The sequence below is a fragment of the Abrus precatorius genome, unplaced genomic scaffold (assembly GCF_003935025.1).
Source record: "Abrus precatorius isolate BTA unplaced genomic scaffold, Abrus_2018 Scaffold8, whole genome shotgun sequence".
NCBI classification, from domain to species: domain Eukaryota; kingdom Viridiplantae; phylum Streptophyta; class Magnoliopsida; order Fabales; family Fabaceae; genus Abrus; species Abrus precatorius.
The window spans coordinates 36,342,162-36,362,955 of record NW_020874428.1 but is presented as its reverse complement, the minus strand read 5'-3'; the positions used below and the strand labels follow the sequence as shown (position 1 = coordinate 36,362,955).

General features: G+C 32.6%; 2 protein-coding genes across 6 annotated transcripts; one reads left to right on the top strand and one right to left on the bottom strand.

The window, feature by feature from the left end:
• Positions 1 to 236: 236 nt before the first annotated feature.
• On the bottom strand, positions 237 to 7,757 carry LOC113845945 (ras GTPase-activating protein-binding protein 1). Of its 4 annotated transcripts, XM_027473686.1 has the most exons (10): positions 7,548 to 7,757; positions 7,401 to 7,464; positions 6,570 to 6,767; positions 4,494 to 4,794; positions 4,134 to 4,366; positions 3,875 to 4,049; positions 3,504 to 3,625; positions 3,340 to 3,402; positions 995 to 1,058; positions 237 to 870 (listed from the first exon to the last, which is right to left on the bottom strand). In XM_027473686.1, exons 3-10 carry the CDS (start codon positions 6,753 to 6,755, stop codon positions 635 to 637), a joined length of 1,380 nt encoding a protein of 459 aa, XP_027329487.1. In that variant the 5' UTR covers positions 6,756 to 6,767; positions 7,401 to 7,464; positions 7,548 to 7,757; the 3' UTR covers positions 237 to 634. The 4 variants fall into 4 exon arrangements, with proteins under 4 accessions (XP_027329487.1, XP_027329488.1, XP_027329489.1 ...); XM_027473687.1 differs by having other exon boundaries at positions 6,570 to 7,464; positions 7,548 to 7,728; XM_027473688.1 differs by lacking the exon at positions 7,401 to 7,464 and having other exon boundaries at positions 7,548 to 7,721.
• Positions 7,758 to 10,255: 2,498 nt separating this feature from the next.
• Positions 10,256 to 14,837, top strand: LOC113847733. Of its 2 annotated transcripts, none has more exons than XM_027476988.1 (2): positions 10,256 to 10,721; positions 14,567 to 14,837. In XM_027476988.1, exon 1 carries the CDS (start codon positions 10,331 to 10,333, stop codon positions 10,712 to 10,714), a length of 384 nt encoding a protein of 127 aa, XP_027332789.1. In that variant the 5' UTR covers positions 10,256 to 10,330; the 3' UTR covers positions 10,715 to 10,721; positions 14,567 to 14,837. The 2 variants fall into 2 exon arrangements, with proteins under 2 accessions (XP_027332789.1, XP_027332790.1); XM_027476989.1 differs by having other exon boundaries at positions 10,256 to 10,715; positions 14,567 to 14,806.
• The last annotated feature ends 5,957 nt before the right edge of the window (positions 14,838 to 20,794 follow it).

Here is a 20,794-nt window from a genome sequence, read left to right as displayed (position 1 = left end):
TATATTTACATACATAAAAAATTCAATTGTCAAGAATTGTTTTTTTCTATATTACAATACCACTCAAGAAAAAAAAAACAAACTATTCTCTCGATTTCATTCGAAACACCTCATAACTTTAATTTATTTAAAATAAAGGTTAATACACTTGCTTTCTCACCGTGGCGCAGCTAAGTATTATAAAAGGAAAAAAAAAAAAAAACTGCAGTTGATAAAATGAACATGCACAAAGTGGTGAAAATAGTGAACAGTTTTCGTTAAGTTTATGAAAAAGATGAAAGGAATTCACATAGTTCCAATTTACATATAAACCTTCCACAACAGATATTCATGTAACTCAATCGGAGGAACAATCTTGCTCAATGACTTAGCAAAATGGAAGAAGGAAGAGAAGTGTATTCGTAGTGAAAAAAAATACATAACCGATCCAAAACACTTCTGCAACGACTAATTGACCCACTGATTTCGCCATTGAATGATTGCAACGATGAAAGTCAGAAATATGAACTTGTACCTAAACAAGGAAAAAAGAAAAAGGTGTTTGGCTTCCTTTTCGTATAAAAAAATTATCAACCCACCAGTTTCTTTTCTTTGGTTTTGGTTTTTGTTTTTCCTTCTTTCAATACCAATATGATCATGCAGCAGTTGACTGTGTCGAACTACGGTTCCCGGCACCTTGACGTCCACCACGCCCCCCTCCATTCTGATTTGAGCGTTGAGAACTCCTAGGTCTCCCTGAGAATTCCCCTTGATTTCTGAATTCATTTCTGCCAAAACCTCTTCCGCCACCGAATTTGCCGCGCCCCCTGAAACTCTCACTTCGGAAACCACCTCTTCCTGAAGGATACCTCCCCCTCCCACTGCCGCTGACTAGAATAAGATATGAAGAAAGAAACAAGAGCTTAATAAAACATCTATTCCATAACCTTGGTTTAGCTCCCATCAATATGAATCATGTTAACATAGAATTAAACATGAAAATATATCAGTGTACCTCGTGTAGTAGTTCTCTTTTCCTCAACAACAGCTTGTCGCTCTCCAACAGTGATGGGGGAAGCCTGAAATTAGTTTTAGAAGGATCCTAGATCAGCATTTTGTGTAAAAGTACCGGAAAAATATCAAAAAACAAAATGCAAATGTCTCTGTGTGATGAGAAAACTAAAAAATGATACTAGATGGAAAAAGTAAAAGGTTGTATGGTTTTTGTGTGGTGGCAAAAGGAACATATGATAAGAGAGGGAAAAAGAGAAATCACATGATTGGTGATGGTGAGATTACTGCCTAATTGGCACCAATCAGAAAATAAACAAGTCAATAAAAAATAAATTTTCAAACATTAAATGCATGAAGTAGAAAGGGAAACAATGAGGAGATGCTGCGTGTCAGCAGGTTGGACAGATTTAATATATATAAGATATCATGAAGATGCTTCAAAATAAGTTGAATCGGTAATTCCTCCTGTCTGCGGGTACAAAAGAGAATTTTACGCCCACATATTCTTATAGTTAAGTTGCTATATTATCTAACAAAAATGGATCAGGCAAGTAATATATTTGCCAAACTTCTGGTAATGACAAAACAACAGAATACTAGACTTATAGGTTCCTATCGTTAAAAAAGGAAAGACCTATTGTTGGACGAGTAATCCAATGGTAAAAGTATAAATCCACAATATACCAAATTCCACTTGGTCCCATTTTGACAAAATAGTCTACAAACTCTTCATAAGCGATAGCACAAAACAGTACAAAGCTACTACTTGAAAACCTCAACAGAGTTCCCATCAGAGGCGCATGTTGCCTTTTCAACTATCAAATTTCTACATTGGGAAAACCAATGGAATCCATGGCTTCACATGACACAGTTAGACAATGTTGGAAGTCATTTGGACATGCCATATAAAATTCATAGGGTTTAGAACTGTAATTGTGAGATTGTATGTCATGCATTGAAAGGACAGCATTGTAGATAATTTTCTTGTTACATGGAAAACTGCATCATCTTTACCAAAAAATGAGTAAATAAACAACTTATTAAGTTGGTTAGTTTTTCATTCTAAGATTCTTGTAAAACACATTGGTGTACATGTTTTACAAGGTCAGTCTATGGCAGTGAGTGTTGGGCAATGAGGTGCCAACAAGGGTACAAAACATACAACAGAGAAGGCAATGTGAAGGTGAATGGGAGAACATATGAGAAGATAAGTTTAGGATCAAAGGTATTCAAGAGAAAACTGAAGTAGCGGTTATTAAAGAGAAGATGACAGAAGCTCTCCGCTCAGGTAATTTGGTCATGTGAGAAGACCAATAGAGGCTTTAGTTAGAAAAGTGGATCAAATGGAAGATAATCCAATTAAAAGTGTAGGGGAAAACCTACGGAAAAATTGACTTGTAGAGCCCAATGATGTCCATTGATCCACCTGGCCAACCCCATCAATTTGTATGGGGATTAGTTGTTGTCTACCAAGAAAAATGAAAGCATGTTTTTCTTCATAGACAAACACATTCTAGTTCCCACCAACATACAAATGGAATGACATATCTATTTTCCAATTGACCTTCTTCCACTATGACTCTCATTTACCATTACATTGACATAACCATCAAAATTAACTTGTCAACATGTGATTCCTCAACCATAACATCAGCGCGTTGACCTTTCCACTGAGTGCTAGTACCGTGTCATAACCAAATACCACATTATAAAAAACAAGCCTTTTCATCCACTTGTGCTGCTGCTACAAAAGCTTCACTGCAACAGTGTTTCCTAATCATTCTCCAGATCACCATAATGCCAAACACCAAGCCAGCACGAGATGATGGGAAAAAAATGGGAAGGAAATTTTTTTTTTAAGTTTTATTAGAAAAAGACAGTGAGGAAGTGTATCAATTGAGGAAAGCTTATGCTCCTGACAAAAACAAGAGAACTCAAAAACCACACAAAATGAGAAAGAAAAAGATACGGGAAACTAAAACAAGCCTTAACTTCCTAATTTTGTGTCAACTACCAGGACATGCAACCAAAACCAAATTTGAGTTTTTGTCATGAACATGGATAACATATCAAACAGTGTTCAATAAGACTTTTAATCTGAACTATAGGCAACATTAATGCAAGCTAATGTTAATCTATACCGCATTACCACTACCAACAATAACCAAAGTCTTATACTATCTACTAGGTGAGGTTGACTACATGGATCAACTAAAAGTATTCTAAAAGATATTCAAAGTCAAACTTTAAATCTTATGGATGTCCACAAACAGACACTTCTTCCATGGCCAAATATACAGATAGCAGCAGAGAATTACCAAATCAGTTCAAAAGAACAGTATGTACCTCAAGTGCACTGTGCATGGAACTCAGTTCCTCAAATTCAACAAAGCCAAAACAAAAACCATGCTGCAAGAAGCCAAAAATACAAAAAAAAGAAAAAAAGTTCATAAGCTTGCCTCAGACAATACTTAGATAGTTTGAAAATGCAGATCTAAATATCCACAGACCTTACTACTTCTAACTTGGATACCACCGTGCTTAATAGGACCAAATTTCTGAAAGACCTCTTCAAGTTGTTCAACTGTTGCATTAAATGGCAAGTTCCTTATGTATATGGAATGACCTTCAGCTGTTAACAGTACAAAACAAGTTAATTGATTTTCAAACTATAATTTAATGCACCAGTATATATGAAGTTATAAACTCCATTAATTCATTTGACCTCCTTATCTTTAATGAATTTCTCTTAATCTCTTCTGTACACAAGTCAAAATTAGACAAAACAAATACACCAATGAGGAAAACATCTCTAGATCACAGTTGGCTGGTCTAAAAACAAAATTGTTTGTCAACCATATCAACAAGCAACAATATAAACCTTCTTCATGAACATCACTACTCCCAGGTGCACTGTCACTGCTAGGCCCTAATGCCTCAGGCACAGGAGTTGATTTGGCAGTAGTAGACCATTGTTCAGTGGATTGAGCAGATCCTACTCTTGCAGCTCGGCTGGGAACATAGACATGACTGGATGCTGTGTTACTTTTCATTACCTTCATGTAAGTGAAACTCATTAAGTTAATGAATGTAAAATACCAGGAGGGTAGTACAGGGCAAGTATAATAGAACAAACTCACAATTGATGCATATGATGTCCTTGGTGCATAGTCCTGGACAGCAGAAGTTGAATCATGAATTGTAACAATATCATTTTGACTTAAATCGGTAGGGGGTTCAGTTACTTCTTCATCAATAACTGATCCTTCTTCCTCATCTTGAGGATCATAAACTTCAGCACCATTATTAAGGTTTTCACCCTCTACAGAAGCTGCAGTGTCTGCCACAAGATGTTCAGGAGCATGCACATCCTCTAGAAACATAGAAGAAACAATTATGAATTTAGGGTTTTGCAAAACAATTAACTGTTGAATACATACATATATATATATATATATATATATATATATATATATATACGGAGAAAAAATCATGCTAACCTGATTCTGGCATGTGTACTGCCTCAGCATTTTCATTTATGACATTTATTGAGGTAGAATTTAACTGCAGTGTGTCATTCTCCTCAATGTACCTGAAGACGTCATTTAAGACATAATATCCTTTATCTTGTGGAGCCAGAAAGAATGTCTGTGAGAACTTCCTTCTTACATTATCCTTCCCAGTTAAGCATCCAGTTACTAAAACTATCACACCTTTCTCGTATGATTCCTGAGCATCAGCAGTTTTTATTTCTGCTGTATAATCTTCATAATTCAGGGAGATAATCTTTTCATTGATGTCCTGATCCAACAGTTGAAAGTACATAAGTTCTTCAGAAACCAAACCATTAAGGGGAGTACAGATGGTATACAGACTAGACATCTAACATGACAAATGTATTTAGTAAGGGAGTACACATGTTGTCACATCACAATAGTGCTTTGGTTAGTATACCAAAGAGTATGAGTTTCTAGAGGTAGAGGTAGACCAAGAAAAACCATAGACAAAACCATTAAGCAGGATTTACTATTTAGAGGTCAACAATTTGTCTATGGACATGATTCAGTATAGAGCATTATGATGTTGTTTGAACCATATAATCAACCTCACTTAATAAGAAAAGGCTTGGTTGTTATTGTTGTGAAGATGGCAAAACAATCTAAGCAATCGTTAAGCAAAATATGTTCCGGAAGAACTAGTCCAGCCAAATGACAAATCTGTTTGAATAATCAATGATGATGCTCATTTATCACTCTTGCAAAATAAGATTGAAACAAATAAAAAGACTCAACACAAGATGGGCCAGTAGTTATCATCTAGCAAAAGACAATATGATTGAGGCCACTAATTTTATGACAAAATAAATTTAGTGTCATCAGTGATGTAGCATCTGTTAGCCCCTCTATAGCTTTGTTCCAAAAAAGCCTCTACTATGACCTTTGAAGCATTGGTACTTCATTCTGTCAAAGTACCTGTTCTCGGTATGTACTAGGTATTGACACACATTGGATTCACTTGGGTGCTTATCAAAATTAGCTTTTAGCTTCTAAAATAACTGTATTTGGCATACGTATGATTTTAATGAGACTAAGTATTGCTTGAGGTATAATTGGTTGTGCCTAAAATACTAGCGAGACCATTTTTCTTCTAAATTAATGACAAATTATCTTTCTTTCAATTTTCGCATATTTATTTATCTATTTATTCAAATTTATTCATCCTTACTTATAATATTTGTGATATGAGTTTGTTAAACTCTTTTATTACAGTATTTTCACAACAATCCAGAAATATTTATATTCTTCATTTGTATTATTTAAAAAATTCCACAACATAGATAATGACTTTGCATGTTAGGTCTCTTACATAGTGTTTGTTTAGAGAGGAATGGAAGGGAGTGGGACCATTTTTATTTTTATAAAAATATATAGTTTGGTTTGGAAATTTGTGGAAGGGAGAGGAGGTAAAATAAGAGGTTCAAAATCCGTCCTTCCCATTTTCCTGATTTGGAGGGGAGGGAAAATACTTTTAGCTTTGTGGACTATGCTGACGACCAATCTGAAGTGTAATTATGTTATCAGAATTTTATTTCAGAACAAACCTGTCAAACCAACTCTTTCTCCTTTTTAATTATATAATAACTCCATATTAATCCAAGAAAACTCATCTCTAACTTAGTCCATAAATTACTGTGGGACACAGCCCTGAGCATTCATATATTAGACAGCTTTCACAAAACTCAGTCACCATTTTTGCCACAACTTCTTGGCATTGAACTCAAATACTTATTATTCAAAATTTACCTCATAAACATCAATTCAGTAGTCTTAAATCCGGCGGTACAAATCCATCATCTGGTTGTTTGACAGATCCATTTTTACTTCAGTCATTCTAAAGTTATTAAAATATACACCCTATTTATAAATAGTGATAAGATAAAATACATAATATGTGACATGTGGGACAGAACTATTTAAATAATTATTGTAGCTACGGTTGGATGTAATCAATATAAGTTTTTATCATAAAAGAAGAAAATTATACATGCATATCCTAGTAGAGGTTTATAGACTTACTTTTGTAGTTGTCACAGTTGTCATCACACCATTGCTGTCTGATCTGCTTAGGATACTTGAATCCTGATAAAATCTGTGCACTAAGTTTGGGGATTGGTGCAGAATGTGATAATACTGCTCCACAAAGGCATTGCCAACAACTTGAGCACTGGGAGTAGTCTCAGGGTTTGCTTCCTGTATGGCCATCTGCAAAAGAATCTGCAATAATGTAAAGAAGAAAAAATCATTAATGATGGATAAATTCTGGTTGAGGAATGCCAGAGAAACTTTTCAGTTCGCTGCCCTGCTAGTGCTATGCTATACCCCCAGCTCAAAATAACAAGCATACCTATATGTCATTAAAAAAATTTAACAGGACCTTCCGGAAAATTCTTTTTTTTTTTTTTTTTCAAAAATACTCTTAAAAAAGAAACTCATTGAAACTGCTTGCTATAGTCACCACATGTAGAATGTTAAGAATCACACATGAAAAAGTGCTAGCATAATAAAACAACCTAATCAAGCCACACAAGTAGAGCTAGGGAGCATTATAATCATAGAAGAACGAAAAGGAAAGGATCGATACATTGAATGAATCAATCCAGAAACATTAACGTTGGAACAGTTCAGTATTAAACAAAATAAAGAGTGGAAACCCGACATATCATGAGAATGATAAAATCCTAGTAAAAATCCTAAGCAAAATCAAGGTCTACATCAGAACCATTCAAACTGTGAAGAAGAAATTGTTAACTTCAACCAAAACTGTGAACAGAAAAGAGGCAAATCGTGACAAGAATTAAGAAAAGAAACAAAAAAACTTGGAAAACCCTTGAACGAGATATAGCGTACATCCTTGAAGAGAGAGGAATTTGTCCTAAACGACACAGTATTGACAGATCAGACAGCAAGCAAGCTGCAAAACAAAAACATAAACGATAACTAGCGTATCCGACAATAATTATAAGAACATGTTCATGAGAACACGCACGTGCGTACCTGCTTGGTTGCAGACACGATTTACAAAGGGAGGAGAGAGATCGACGCGACAGTGTCTTGGGAGAGCGTGTGAAGTGTGTGTGTGAGAGAGAGAGAGAGAGAGTAAAGATTCTGAAGCTAGTTTGTGTTCGGAGATCACAAGAGACGATCACTCCCGCTATTACTTTTTCTTTTTCTATTTTTTTTTTCTAAGATGCCTTTGTCACGTTTTTATTATTGCTTATAATAATTATTTTATAATAAGAAGATTTCGCTAACCATATGTTTTTTAAAAGTATTCTTAACATACTTCTGCGCGATTAATTATTTTTTGAAAAAAAATTATTTTTAAGTAGGCAACCAATTTATAAAATAAGTATTCTCCTTTTTTAAAATAATTAAAAAAATAGGTAATAATAATTTTTAATGAATATCTAAATACTTGATAAACATTTATGTATAATATCTTTATTGAAAAGTATAAAATATTATATTATATTATAAAATACACAAATTATGTTAGAAGGATATATGCCTCGACATCTCAGTCATCGTGATCACAACGTATAATCAAATCAAAATATCCAATACACAAACTACTTTCTAAAATGGGTTTTGACTTACTTGCGTGCAGATTAAGATTTATTATATGTAAAATTTGATTAAATAGAACCTTAAATACACATTAAAAAAACGTTAATAATATATGCATTGACATTGACTTGTCGTGATCACAAAGTGTAATAAAATTTTACACAACCCAAACTACTTTCTACATTGGGTCTTGATTTACGTGTCAGTTAAGAGTTATCGTTTTGATTGAATTTATATTTGTGGTAGTGAGGAAATGAGTGCGTGTGTTTAAAGCCACAAATGATGCGGGGATGCTTACATTTTGAGTCTTTTTTAACGAATAAATGAGCTAATGATATATTTAAATATATACTTTTATAAGAATTTTTATTTTCAATAAAAAAACACCATTTCACATACTTAAATTTCTTTTAAAGATCAAAATTAAAAAGGATATTACTAGGTAAATACAAATATTTTTTTTATTAAAATGTAAAAAATAAAAGTTTGTATAGTTTTTAGTACATTTTAATGTAATCTTTAAAAAATATTTAATTATTTTTATATAATTAGTGCCTTTTCCTTTTATTAAAGCTTTTAACACATCTCCCAATATTTAAAATAGAATAAATTTTAGCTTTAATTTCTTAAAATTATAAATATTATCACATTCATTTTTATATTGTTGCTAGATTGAAAATTTAAACATTTAACTTATTGTCATATTAATTGGTTCTTAAATTTGTTCATCAAAATAAAATTAATGAAAAAATAAGTGGTGGTTAGAAAAAAATAAACAACAAAATTGGCAACAAAATTAAACATTTATAAAGTAGTTTAATAATGATTTTGGCCATTTGAGAGTTTAATTTAATAATAAATTAAATATTTAAAAGACTAATTAATAGTAATATATTTGAAAGACTAATACAATAGTAATAATAATTTAAATTTGGCTTAGTTAAGTAATAAGTCTCCTGTTTTTTGTTTTGATTTTAATAAAATTATTCAATGTTTTTTATCTTCGTTTTAAAACAACGTACATAAAATTGTAATCCTAACAATATATAAGGATCAAAGATTTTAAACACTAATCAATGAATTAAACTTATTAAATTTTAATAAAATAATTTGATAGCTTAAAATTTTTGAAATATTGGATTGGTAATTTTTTCTTTATAAAATTTAAATTTTTTAAATTTTATTTGAGAGTTAATTAAAAAGAAAAGAGAATGAGAAATATTTATTGTAAGAGTTTTTAAATATAAATAATTTTTTTTACGAACTCTCCAAAACATTCATTAAACATGTAATTAGCATAAATATAAGAAATATTTGATATATTATTAATTTGTAAAAAATTACAAGGAACAAAGAAATTTTTTTAGTGTATATTCTTTGAAGTTCGAGTTTAAGATTGAAGCGGCATGTTTTTTTTTTTTTTTAAAATAATATTTAATCTCCTTAAAATGCCTTGGAGGTCTTTTAAAGTTACTTGAGTGAACTTTAAGTTTTTTACTTTAAATATTTTGTCGTTGGTCAATAAAGCATTACGTAGCTTGAAATAATCTCTTACAACTTTGGAATAATTGATTATTTGGAAAAAAAATTCTTTTACTCAAACATTTTATTATTAATTTTAAATATTTCATGATTTTGATCTTTCAACAAACCTTTGTTATGAAGATTAAAATAACTGATAAGTGGGATTAAACATGTTCTTATTTAACTTTAAACGACAAATTATCTCATTGCATATTTTTTTTTCAGTTTTTATTATTTTTAGAATTTATTAAAATAAAATTTAAATTAAAAAACACCATTTTATCTTCAATATATATGATTATTAATTATTTTAACTTTTAAATTTTTTAAAAGTCATTTAATAATTGTAAGTAAAATTTATTTTAATCATCAGTTTATATGATAATTACTAATTATTTAATCTACAATATATACAATTATAAATTATTTTAATTTTTATCGATGAATTCTTAAAATTAAAAAATTAAAACAATTAATAATTACATACATTAAAATTAAAATGACAATTTATTATCAAAATTTAAAAATAACAGATAAGAAAATGAGTTTACTCCGTAAAACGGGACCCAGGGTTCGGATTCGGATTCGGATTCGGGGCGGTTTTGGATTCAAAGGCAGGGAACGCAACAACAACAACATTGGTTGATCTGAACTGAGAATTGCGATCTCCTCCGCATTCATTGGTGATGGCGAAGGCAACCTCCACTTCCCTTTTGCAGAGCCTCAAAAGCTTCTTCAAGAAGCCATGGGAAATCACGGGTCCCTGCGCCCACCCCGAGTACAAGTCCGCGCTGCCCGCTGCCCAAGAGTACCGCATCTACTGCCCGGCCACCACCAAGGAACAGCCCTCTGTCCCCACCTCACTCCCCGAAACCGTTTACGACATCAAGTACTTCACTCGCGACCAGCGCCGTAACCGCCCTCCCATTCGTCGCACAATCCTCAAGAAACCCGATGTTGAGAAACTCGTCAAGGAAAAGACATTCTCCGTCGCCGACTTCCCTCCCGTATATCTCAACTCCACCGTCGAGGAGGATCTTGATGCTATCGGCGGTGGCTACCAGCACTGACGTACAGGTCTCTCCTCCCCCCCCCCCCTCTCTCTCTCGATTTATGTTAATTTGGGAATTTTAGGTTCACAAACTTGATTGCGGTGTGTGGTATTGCTTTGCATTTGACGCGAGTGTTTGGATTTGCTCGATTGCCTCTTCTCCGGGGCTGAATCGAGTGACTAACGCGCGTGGTTTGGTTTCAAATGATACTTTTATTAACTTGATTGATTGTTTTACAATTTTACTTAATCTAGGGCTAGGGTTAGGGTGGGTTCTCGTGTTGTGCGGCAATTGAAATTGCTTTTTGAATAGCTGTAGGAGCTAAACTTGATATGAATTTCCTTATTTCCTGTAGTAGGATTAGGATGAGGATGAAGTATCTCTGGACTTGAGTCCCTCGTGCTTTTGTGGAAGGAGAGTTTCAATCTCCTTTATTTTTTTCCTTGTTTTTTTTTTGGTAAAGAAAAGGCTGTTTCCTTCAACTTTGCGGTATTGGTCTTCATTGCATGTTATAAATGAAGGGGTGGTAGTATGTAAGAAGAGGAGAGCTAAATTGTGAATCATATCGTATTAAGTATGCAATAGTTTGAGGATAGAGGTGAAACTAATAATTATTTTTGTCTTACTTGTTACTTTACTCTTTTGGTCATTTGTTGTAATGCTGCTGAGGTAGTTGGTTTTCTCTGAAGGTTTTGATTGAGTTGTTCTGTCAATGGCGAGTAGTTTGAACTATAATGGGTGGGGAATGTAGGCTACTAGATTAATCAACTTCAAAATCATTTGGAAGCTGCATGATTTTGTAATTAAACCAGAGAACTATATCCTGCACAATATCAGAAGCATCATTCTGTGGCCTGGTGTGAGTTATGGAGTTATTAAACTTAATTCCTGCCTATTTTCCTGCTTAGTTTGGTAATTTTGCATATATTGCACTCTACCCGGAACTTTACATAGGCTAATGAAGTCCATATGAAATAAGAGGTTGAGTTAGGCAATTGGCAATCCATGTGAAACTTTGCTGAATCTTTATGACATGGATCAACAAAGCAATTGTGGCAATGCTGGTCCTTTACCCTTAAGTAGCACTTTGTTGTTAGCAAGACCCCAATTTGGAAAGTACATGTTAGAAGAAATAAGAATGGCCCAAAGAGCCAGGTGGATCAGCTTCTGTTAGTTAAAACTTGTTATTAGAGTTAGTTAGCTCTCTAACTGTAGTAGCAGTGGTAGAACATAAATAAAGGAAGGCCTGGAAAGGATTGTAAGTGTATTTAGTTCATTGGTCAATTAGTTTTGGGTGGAGATAGACCAGACTCTCAATTTCATGGAGACTTATATTTTAAGCCATTATATCTCTTTTTCACTTTGAGTTCCATTGATTCAGAGTGTTAGGCTTCAATAAAATTCCCTTTCTTTCTTTCTTTCTTTCAGTTAATCTCTACATTCTGAACCAGTATTAGATCTAGATCCTGGTGCTGGACACTTGGGTACTGAATATCAAGGATGATTCATGTGTTTGATGGGGAGGAGGATTATTGTTGGTTGATCAACATTGAGCAGTATTTTGATGCCATTGGAACACCTGAGGCAGAGAAGCTATCAAGGGCTGCGATACCTCTAAGAGGTGTTTCTCTCATTGGGCATCTTTGATGAAAAGGGACCAGAAACTTGGGGGACCTTTGCGAAGGCAGTATTCAAGCAGTTCTAACCTGAGTATGATCTGGATCCATTTGTATCTCTTTCAAATGAGGAAGCAATTAAGTAATGTTAGAATAGATTATACGCAGCTTTCTGTTAGCTTGCGTTGTATCTACTGTCAATTCTGTTAGCTGTTAGCTTGTTTCCTGCTGTCACTTGACAGTTATGTTGCAAAGCTTGCATCTCAAGCTCAACCAATATATATGTTGGTAGAACCTAAATGATATAATACATTATTCAGGATACTAAAACTTCTCTCTTGAATTCTATCAAGCAGGAAGTAAATTGGAGTTAAAACCATTGGAATTTCGTACGAGCAGAGAACCAGTAGCTTGGAGATAAAAAAAAAAATACAGCAAAATTTGCTATTATCCAGGCAGAGGAAATACAGAAGTTTGACCTAAAGGCAAAGGGGATGAGGATTGAAGAGGAAAACTTTCCCTGTATTACACAATAGCCCCAGTTTTTGTGATGCAAAGCTCCAGAAACATACAAAATGGTTTTTCCACAGAAGAAGAAATAAGGGAGGAATGCCACATTGATTCATGTGAATTTTGTGGCTGAATAGGACCTTGAAAAGGTTTGGGTATTGGTGCAAGTTGCAACCACCATGGCGAAGAGAATTTCAGGTAGTCCAGCTTGTCCACCGCCATTACTTGAGCCATTGGACTTGGATTTTCACAAGGAGGTGAATGGGTCTCTAGTTGCAGCTATGTGAAGAATCAATGAGGAATATGTAAGAAACAAAGGGAGGAAGGAGGGGCAGGATTGAAATTATGGAAATTGTGTTAATCTTTTGATCTAAGGGACCTAGCCCAAACCATTGAAAGAAAGGAATGGTCCTCATAGAAAGGTGTACCTGATTCCCTGGCTAGTAATAAGCCCCATCCAACAGGTCACAGTACATTTTATGATATATTAGCTTCACTTGATGATGTAGATAGTCATCGATCTGGATTGGTGGCTATTGATGTCTTGGAAAGAAATTCTCCCTTGGCATTATTGGGTCACTAAGACCCAATTCAGTAGTGGTATTATTGTGTTTTGTATGGTTTTGAATCAAATTTCTGAAACAAGGAGGAACGGTTCAGGGGCAGATGAATATGATATAAGCTTATCTTGTTTTGCTTCTTTTTTTTTTTTGGTAAAGAAACTAAGTGTTTATATTGTAGAATAATGTCTCTAATATTTTGGACATAAGCAATGTCAGAGTGTCCAGTGTTTGTGTCAGAGGTTGTGCTTCATAGGACATAAGAGAGTACATGATGTTGCACACAAAATGAGAAGGTCTATTGTGCAGTCTGACCAGTGTAAGAGGTGTTTTTATGAAGTGGTGATAGCAAGCCTGAATTGCAGCTGCGACAGCCACTATCTTTGTACCCCTTTTCTTCAACAACTACACAGATTTTAAGGTGATTTTGAAATCCATAATTTCTCCCATCAGAATGAAAATAGGGTTCAAAACACCCATTCTTAAAAAGTGATGATGAACAAGGTGGTTGTTCTGTTCCTTTGCACCTCTCATCTTTGGCTGGTGATACATTTTTTGGCAAAACCCTTGCTTTTCCAGCAGCTCAACACTTTCGGCAGTCCCTTAATAACCTCTAGTGAGTCTGTTCCTTCTTCCAGACTCTGTTCATAGTTCATACTTGCTGCAAATTCTTCCATTCTCTGTCAATTCCATCCCGTGTTTCTTTTTACTGTGAGACACAGCCTCTATTCATTCTCTTCGGCGCAGCCAAGGCATCATCTCAGTCTCAGATACAGGCAGCCCAGCTGAGCATCTGATGCTAATCTCATCGTTATTCGTTGTTAAATATGCCTTACATAATATATTGATGGTGACTCTAGATATTTACCTCTGATTATAGTGGTCATCCCACTACATACAGTTTTTTTGTGCTGTAGCTCTTCTCTGCTATCCAGATTAATAACGTGATCTGAAACACAAAAGGGTACCAGTTGCATTTTAGCTTTGGTGTAATTTCGATCTTATGGGTATTACATTCTTTTAATGTAGAAAGAAAGAAAATCATTCTTATAATATGCTTGGATCCTGCCACTCGATCTTATAATTATAGCGCGTTGCTAATAGTCATATCTTTATGAAGATACACCTACTATCCTAACTGTGTTTGAAGCTATCTTTGACTAATTGTCTTTGCATGTCACCAGGTTTGTGCTATCATGAGATGAGATGACATTATTGGCCCAGTCCATCTTTTATGCTTTTGTCAATGGAAAGGTCTTAATAGTCTTAGCACACACCTGCAATGACCGTCCATTTTAGAGGTGTGTTAAGCATTTTATGTCAATAAAAGGTGGCTGACTGCAGTTAAGTTTGACTATTGTTTTACTTATTTGTGACGTTGGTTCAAAAAGTAAATTGTCTCAATGACGTGATAATGGGAAAATTGAATATGAGTGAAGCTTTTCAGTAGTATGCATCATCTACTTCTTGGTAATGAAATCCATTTATTTTTTTATAAATCCTTATTCTTTTTAGCTTATAAACCATTTATATGCCATCACTTAAGAGTTCTAGCTTTTGACAAATTTGGTTCATAATATGGTATCCAAGACTCTACGCTGCGTTCATTCCTCTAAATAAAAGTTGAATTTAAGACGGGTGGCCTACGCAATGTTTACATTTCAAGCTCAAAGGGCTCTTGTGCGGTAGGTTTTTAGAAAACTATTCACAAGTCTTCTTCAACAAAGAGCTTATTCATTTGGAATAGTTGTTTGCTTATAGTGTCTTGCTTTGGTTATGGTGGTGACGAGGTGATCTAGCCACCTACCCAATTATTCATTGTTCTTGATTCAACACTACTTCTAAATGCCTGTAAATTGTAATGTCAGTTTTCTTTTAATTATTGAAGTTGAGTGCTTAGGCACTAACTAGCCTTTAAAATATGTTAAATGAAGAAGGTGATTATGAAGCTCTTGTTAGGAACCATGATGGAAAGAAAATAAATTGGGATATTTATCTGGTAATATCTGTTCAGCATATGGGTTGTAAGCCAAACATTTTCAACTGAGCCAAATTAACCCCAGATAATGTAAATAATAGCAATGTATCTTTTTTTTTATACCGGATCAATATAAAAATTGGTTCAACGTCATGACACTAGCCCTAATAAGGTTGAGTTTCCCGGACATCCATAGACAAGGCTGGTCCAGGTCATATGATTATGGTACATGTGCATGGGAATACGGTTCATCCACTATATTTAGGTATTGTTGAATGGTGTTTTTTATTGCTTATAGATTAACAAATACCAGTGTTTTTTAAAATTAGACTGGATATTAAATTGGTGAAAGTGGTTTACGATTAGCTAGTCTGACCATAGATAGTTGAATCGGGATTAAAGTTTCCTTCTTTAAATACATTTTTTTCAGTATTATATGATGATATATTAAATGATAAACTAACATGATTAATAAATCAAGTTACGTCAAGCTCCAAATTAACATAAACTATCATGGTATATCGCATAATATAAAAAGGTGATAAAAACTATTAAGTTAATAAATAAATGTTGAGTCTATCCAACTCAAGTTGAATTAATTGGGATTTAATATCTTCCCAACCCGAGAAAATGTTGTGTTTATTAACCTTTTCATGGAGTTTAGATGTTGCAAAAGGAAAGCCACAGTAAATTTTTTTTTTAAAAAAAAAAACGTTCAAGCGTAACTGTTAATGATCCATTTCTTTATTGGATGCACTTGATAACTGAAACGGGCAAGAAAGCATCATTGTCAGCCAAATAATTATATATACGATGCCTGCTGATGTTAATTCTGTCTGGTCCCTATCCAACCATAATTGTTCATGTAGAAAAGTTCTAACTATATGAGAATGAAACATTTGCTAGAACACTTACCCACGGTCTCCGGTCTATTTCTTATGATGTGGAAACCACAGATTATTTTTCTGGACAAGAAAAGAAACCACTGGTTTTGCTACAAGGTGCGACATATCACATGTATAAAGACTTGTCAGGTTTGATTGTTTTGAAATTTATTCGAGGTGGTCCATTGACAATACATATTTAGCAACTAGTCTAATATAAATGCAGTTCTGTGAGTTTATGCTAATTATGAAATTGGCTTAATGGCCGGCTAAAGCAAATCGACCTTTACCATCCAACAAGAATAAGAGGGGCTTTCACATGGAAAGGAACGTCTGAGAAATGTGATTGCTATTGGAGCGCATAGTAGTTGAGTGTAACTTCTTCCATACTGAACATAAGCTTTGCTTACTCTTTTTCCCATTGCGCGCCACTGGATAGGACCGCATCCATTATTGTTCTTTTTGTCCTTTTTATATGACTGTGTGTAGCTGTTTGCAAAAATCATGAATCAGCTAGTCCTTCCCGTCTTCTCCAATTCCTTCAATATATATATAAATACACCAATTCTTTCAATATATATATAAATACAGGAAAAAGATCGTTTTTACATCAATAAATCTAAAAACTCTTACATTCAATTTAAATATTTCATTTAAATTACATTTAAGCCAATAAAATAATAAATTATAATCCGTTAAATATAAGTTAAATAAAAAATTCAGATTTAATATAAAAGTTTTTAAAATTATACTAATCTAAATTAGTTGAATAAATTTAAATTTTTTTAATTTTATTTTTAATTTTAAGTTTGGAATCGTAGAAATATAATGTGACATACATTTTGAATCTATTAGAAATAATTATATTTTTATTTTTTAATTATTATTTTTTATGTATATTAAGATACTCCTAACCAAATGTTAGATGTTCTTCTTTTCAAGACATAGAAAACATTGAAGTGGTTGTGTTTTTTTTAAAAAAAAACTTATTTATACACATAACCAGAAATTAAATTATGAGTAGAGTCTTGCTAATCAGTTTTCTCAAGATATTAGTTAAAGAATTAATAAATAATAATTTTTATTAAAAATATGTTAAAATGCATTAGAATTAATACATGGGAGTAGGTGCATTCTTACATTTTTTAAACATTTTTTTTATTTCTTAATCAGTGCCTTAACACTTTCCTTATGATCAATGTGCAGTCTTTTATTTTTTAAATGGTTTTTATGAATTTAGTCACTTAATTATTGAAGTTATTACGAGTACGCCTTTTTTTTTAATATCTATGTCACACTATATAAAAACTCAAATCTTTGTTGTTTTGTTAGAATAGTTTGGAATTATTTTAAAAATTAGATAGGAAATAATTCAATAGAATAAATATTCATCATAAAAAGTGCTATATACTAAAAAATGTAACTTGAAAAACTTATCTCCAAAATGATAGATTAGATTTCTATTAATAATATGGTATTATCAGTATAAAAGTGCCACAATAATTATAGTAATGATATAATTTTTAATAGTTATCTCGTGATATCTATTAAAGCACATTTTAAGACTAACATGTTTTATAATATGTAACCTTTTCTTCTTTTGTAATTACTTCAAATCTATCATTGAAATGAAATAACAAGTTAAATGAAATGGCACAGCAACCATAAAAATTTGAGCTCCCCAGTTGACCTTATAATTATTAACTGAAGGGTAATAAATAATGCTGTTATTGGTCTTCTACATGAAACAGACGGCAGTAGCAAGAGGCAAGGCCACACCAATGACCGAAGCCATTCCCTCCTTCTCAGTCACTTTCATTCACATGGACACACGCAGAGGTTGGCAAAGCACGCTGTCACTGATTAATCAATACTAAAATGTATATAATATATAAGGAGAAGAGGGTGTGTCTTTCTCCTACCCCACCCTACACTTTTTCATGCTTTGGATGGGAATCATTTTTCTTAGTTATAACTATTAACTTAATTTCCATTCATCTTTTTTACTTTTCTTTTCATCTTGGCATCATGTTCCTGTTCTGTCTATTTTTCTCGCTGTTGCTTTTGCAGTTTTGTGGAACAGTGCAATAACTGCTTGGGCAGCAAATACAAAGAACCCGGAAAATTCGTATTTATATAAAATTTAAGAGGATTTATAGTCAGATTTAATGATCTCATATCATGTCTTTCATCACTATATAGTATATACATCACACCTTAATTTAACTATTCTGTGCAACCTTCCTTCATATATACATATATCGTGCATATATATTTATATACATACATAGATATATAGATTCCTCTCCCCAACCGACAATGGGAATTTGTCACTCATACAAAACCTCTTAAATTATATATTCATCTCTCTGAACGCACATTAATTAACTGTGCCATATCATGTTGTAATATAGCAGAGATCTCACAGTCCTTGATGGTGATAGTATATATTCATTCATGAGAGAGTTATTCACTACTACTCAGTGGACAGTGTTGATGGTGATACAACGGTGGTCTCAGCTGCAAGGTGAAAGAAAGAAATATATATTAAGGAAAAATTGCCTTTCTATTTCCTCTGCAACATTTAAAGTATGCATTAATTAATTTGTATATGTTGAGATACATCTTTTGATCAACTACCCAGGTTGCCAAACATTGTCATATATAGATAGATGTACAGGAACTAGTAGTTTTGAAAGTTAGCATGGAAGGGTAGTCAAGATGTATGTCTACTAAATGTCAATTCCATTCAAAACCTTTTTAAGGGCTTAAAACAATGAATTAGTTCAAAATAAAAAATATATTTTATTTCTTACATAAATGCTCTAATATACGAGCTATAAAGTTCAAGATGCAATTTTTATCTAAGTAGGTGGTCAGATATTTTCTCAGCGTCTGTCGATTTAAATGGTAAAAAGTTTATTTCTTACCGAAAAATCTTGAATTTGAATATCATGAATAGTTAATATAGGTATTAAGAAAAATTTATTCACTCAAATATGCACAACTTAAACGAGTTAATCCTTTATGAGAATTTTGAATATTAAAGATTTATCACAAAAAAAAGTTCATTTAATAATGATTTGTATATATTGGATTAAGCTTTGTTAATATAACTTTTGTTAATAATATTATGAATTTACATTAACAATATGATACAATATATTAACAGACAACTCTATTAGCATAGAAACTTAATATATACTATTAGTATATCAAATATTAATTCAACATATCATACCGTTAATATAAACTTTGTTATTAATAATTTAAACTCTAGTTTAATGTTTAACATTTTTATCGTTGATAAATGATATGTTTTTCTAATTTCATAAAAAAAGTTACTCATATAGCTGGCCTACTAATACTATATAAATTTTAAGGAGCTACTGTCCTAACGTGAGAGCTTTGTCAAATGTTTATTAATTATTAATTACTTGCTTGACTCTTAAACTTTATTGTAATTTGATAAAACAAAATAAATATTTACACAATCATAAAAAATTAGGAAAATATTTTTTTTTAAATTTAATTTTAGCGCGTCATTAATATAAAATTCTTTACACCATTAATCTATAAAAAATACTACAAATATGAATTTTAAATTAATATTATAGAAGTTAATAATTATCACTCATGTAACAATTTATGATTGAATGAGAGTATAAAAAATATTTTATTGTCGGTGCATTTAATTAATTTTTTTATAAATGCTTTTAAGTCTTTTTTTATATAAAAAAAAATTATTTGCAGAGTACTCCATCCCTCGTACACATAATTCTGATGTCAACACTCTCTTGCCTCAAAATAGCTTCGTTATGGTGTAATCAAATTGATCAAAGAATTGTATACCTTAATGCACTATTCGAGATTTCTTAAGTTTCTTACCAGCTCCTATGCTGGATTAAGTGAGACTTATCAATCCACAAATAACGCTACTATTGTTGTGTTTTTAAGTAAAACAAGAATATAAAGTTTTCATGAATCTAGCTCAATGATGAATACCTACTTCTTCGTCTTCCACTTTATACCGAGTTAAATATCCTTGCAAATATATATTTGTGGGGTATCGTTTGAATCGAATCCAATTGTAAGGGGTCGTGCGAAGTAATTGAAGAGAGGGCAGATTTATCAGAGGTTTAGGGCAATTAAGGGTAAATAAGTATGTTGTCATCATCATATATTAATTTGATAAACTCCTATTTTTTTGTTAAGTTCAATTCATTACTTTTTCTGCAATAGCTTGCAGATAGAACGATAATATTGGGCACATAAAAAAAAAAAAAAAAAAAAGCCTTTGAGAAAGAGAAACAAATCGAAAAAGAGTACTTCAAATTCATCATTTTCAATTTCTATAAACGAAAAATGAATACTTCCAACTAACCATATTTATCTCAAATGATAAAGTTCTCCATTTGATTATGGGTTCGCTGAATTAAAATTTAGGGTTTCTTATGCCATATCATAATACTATATCATGGTTATGATTTCTTAATTGTTCAAAGTGTGATTCTAAAACTAAATCTCCAGGTAAGCATTGAATGCAGAGT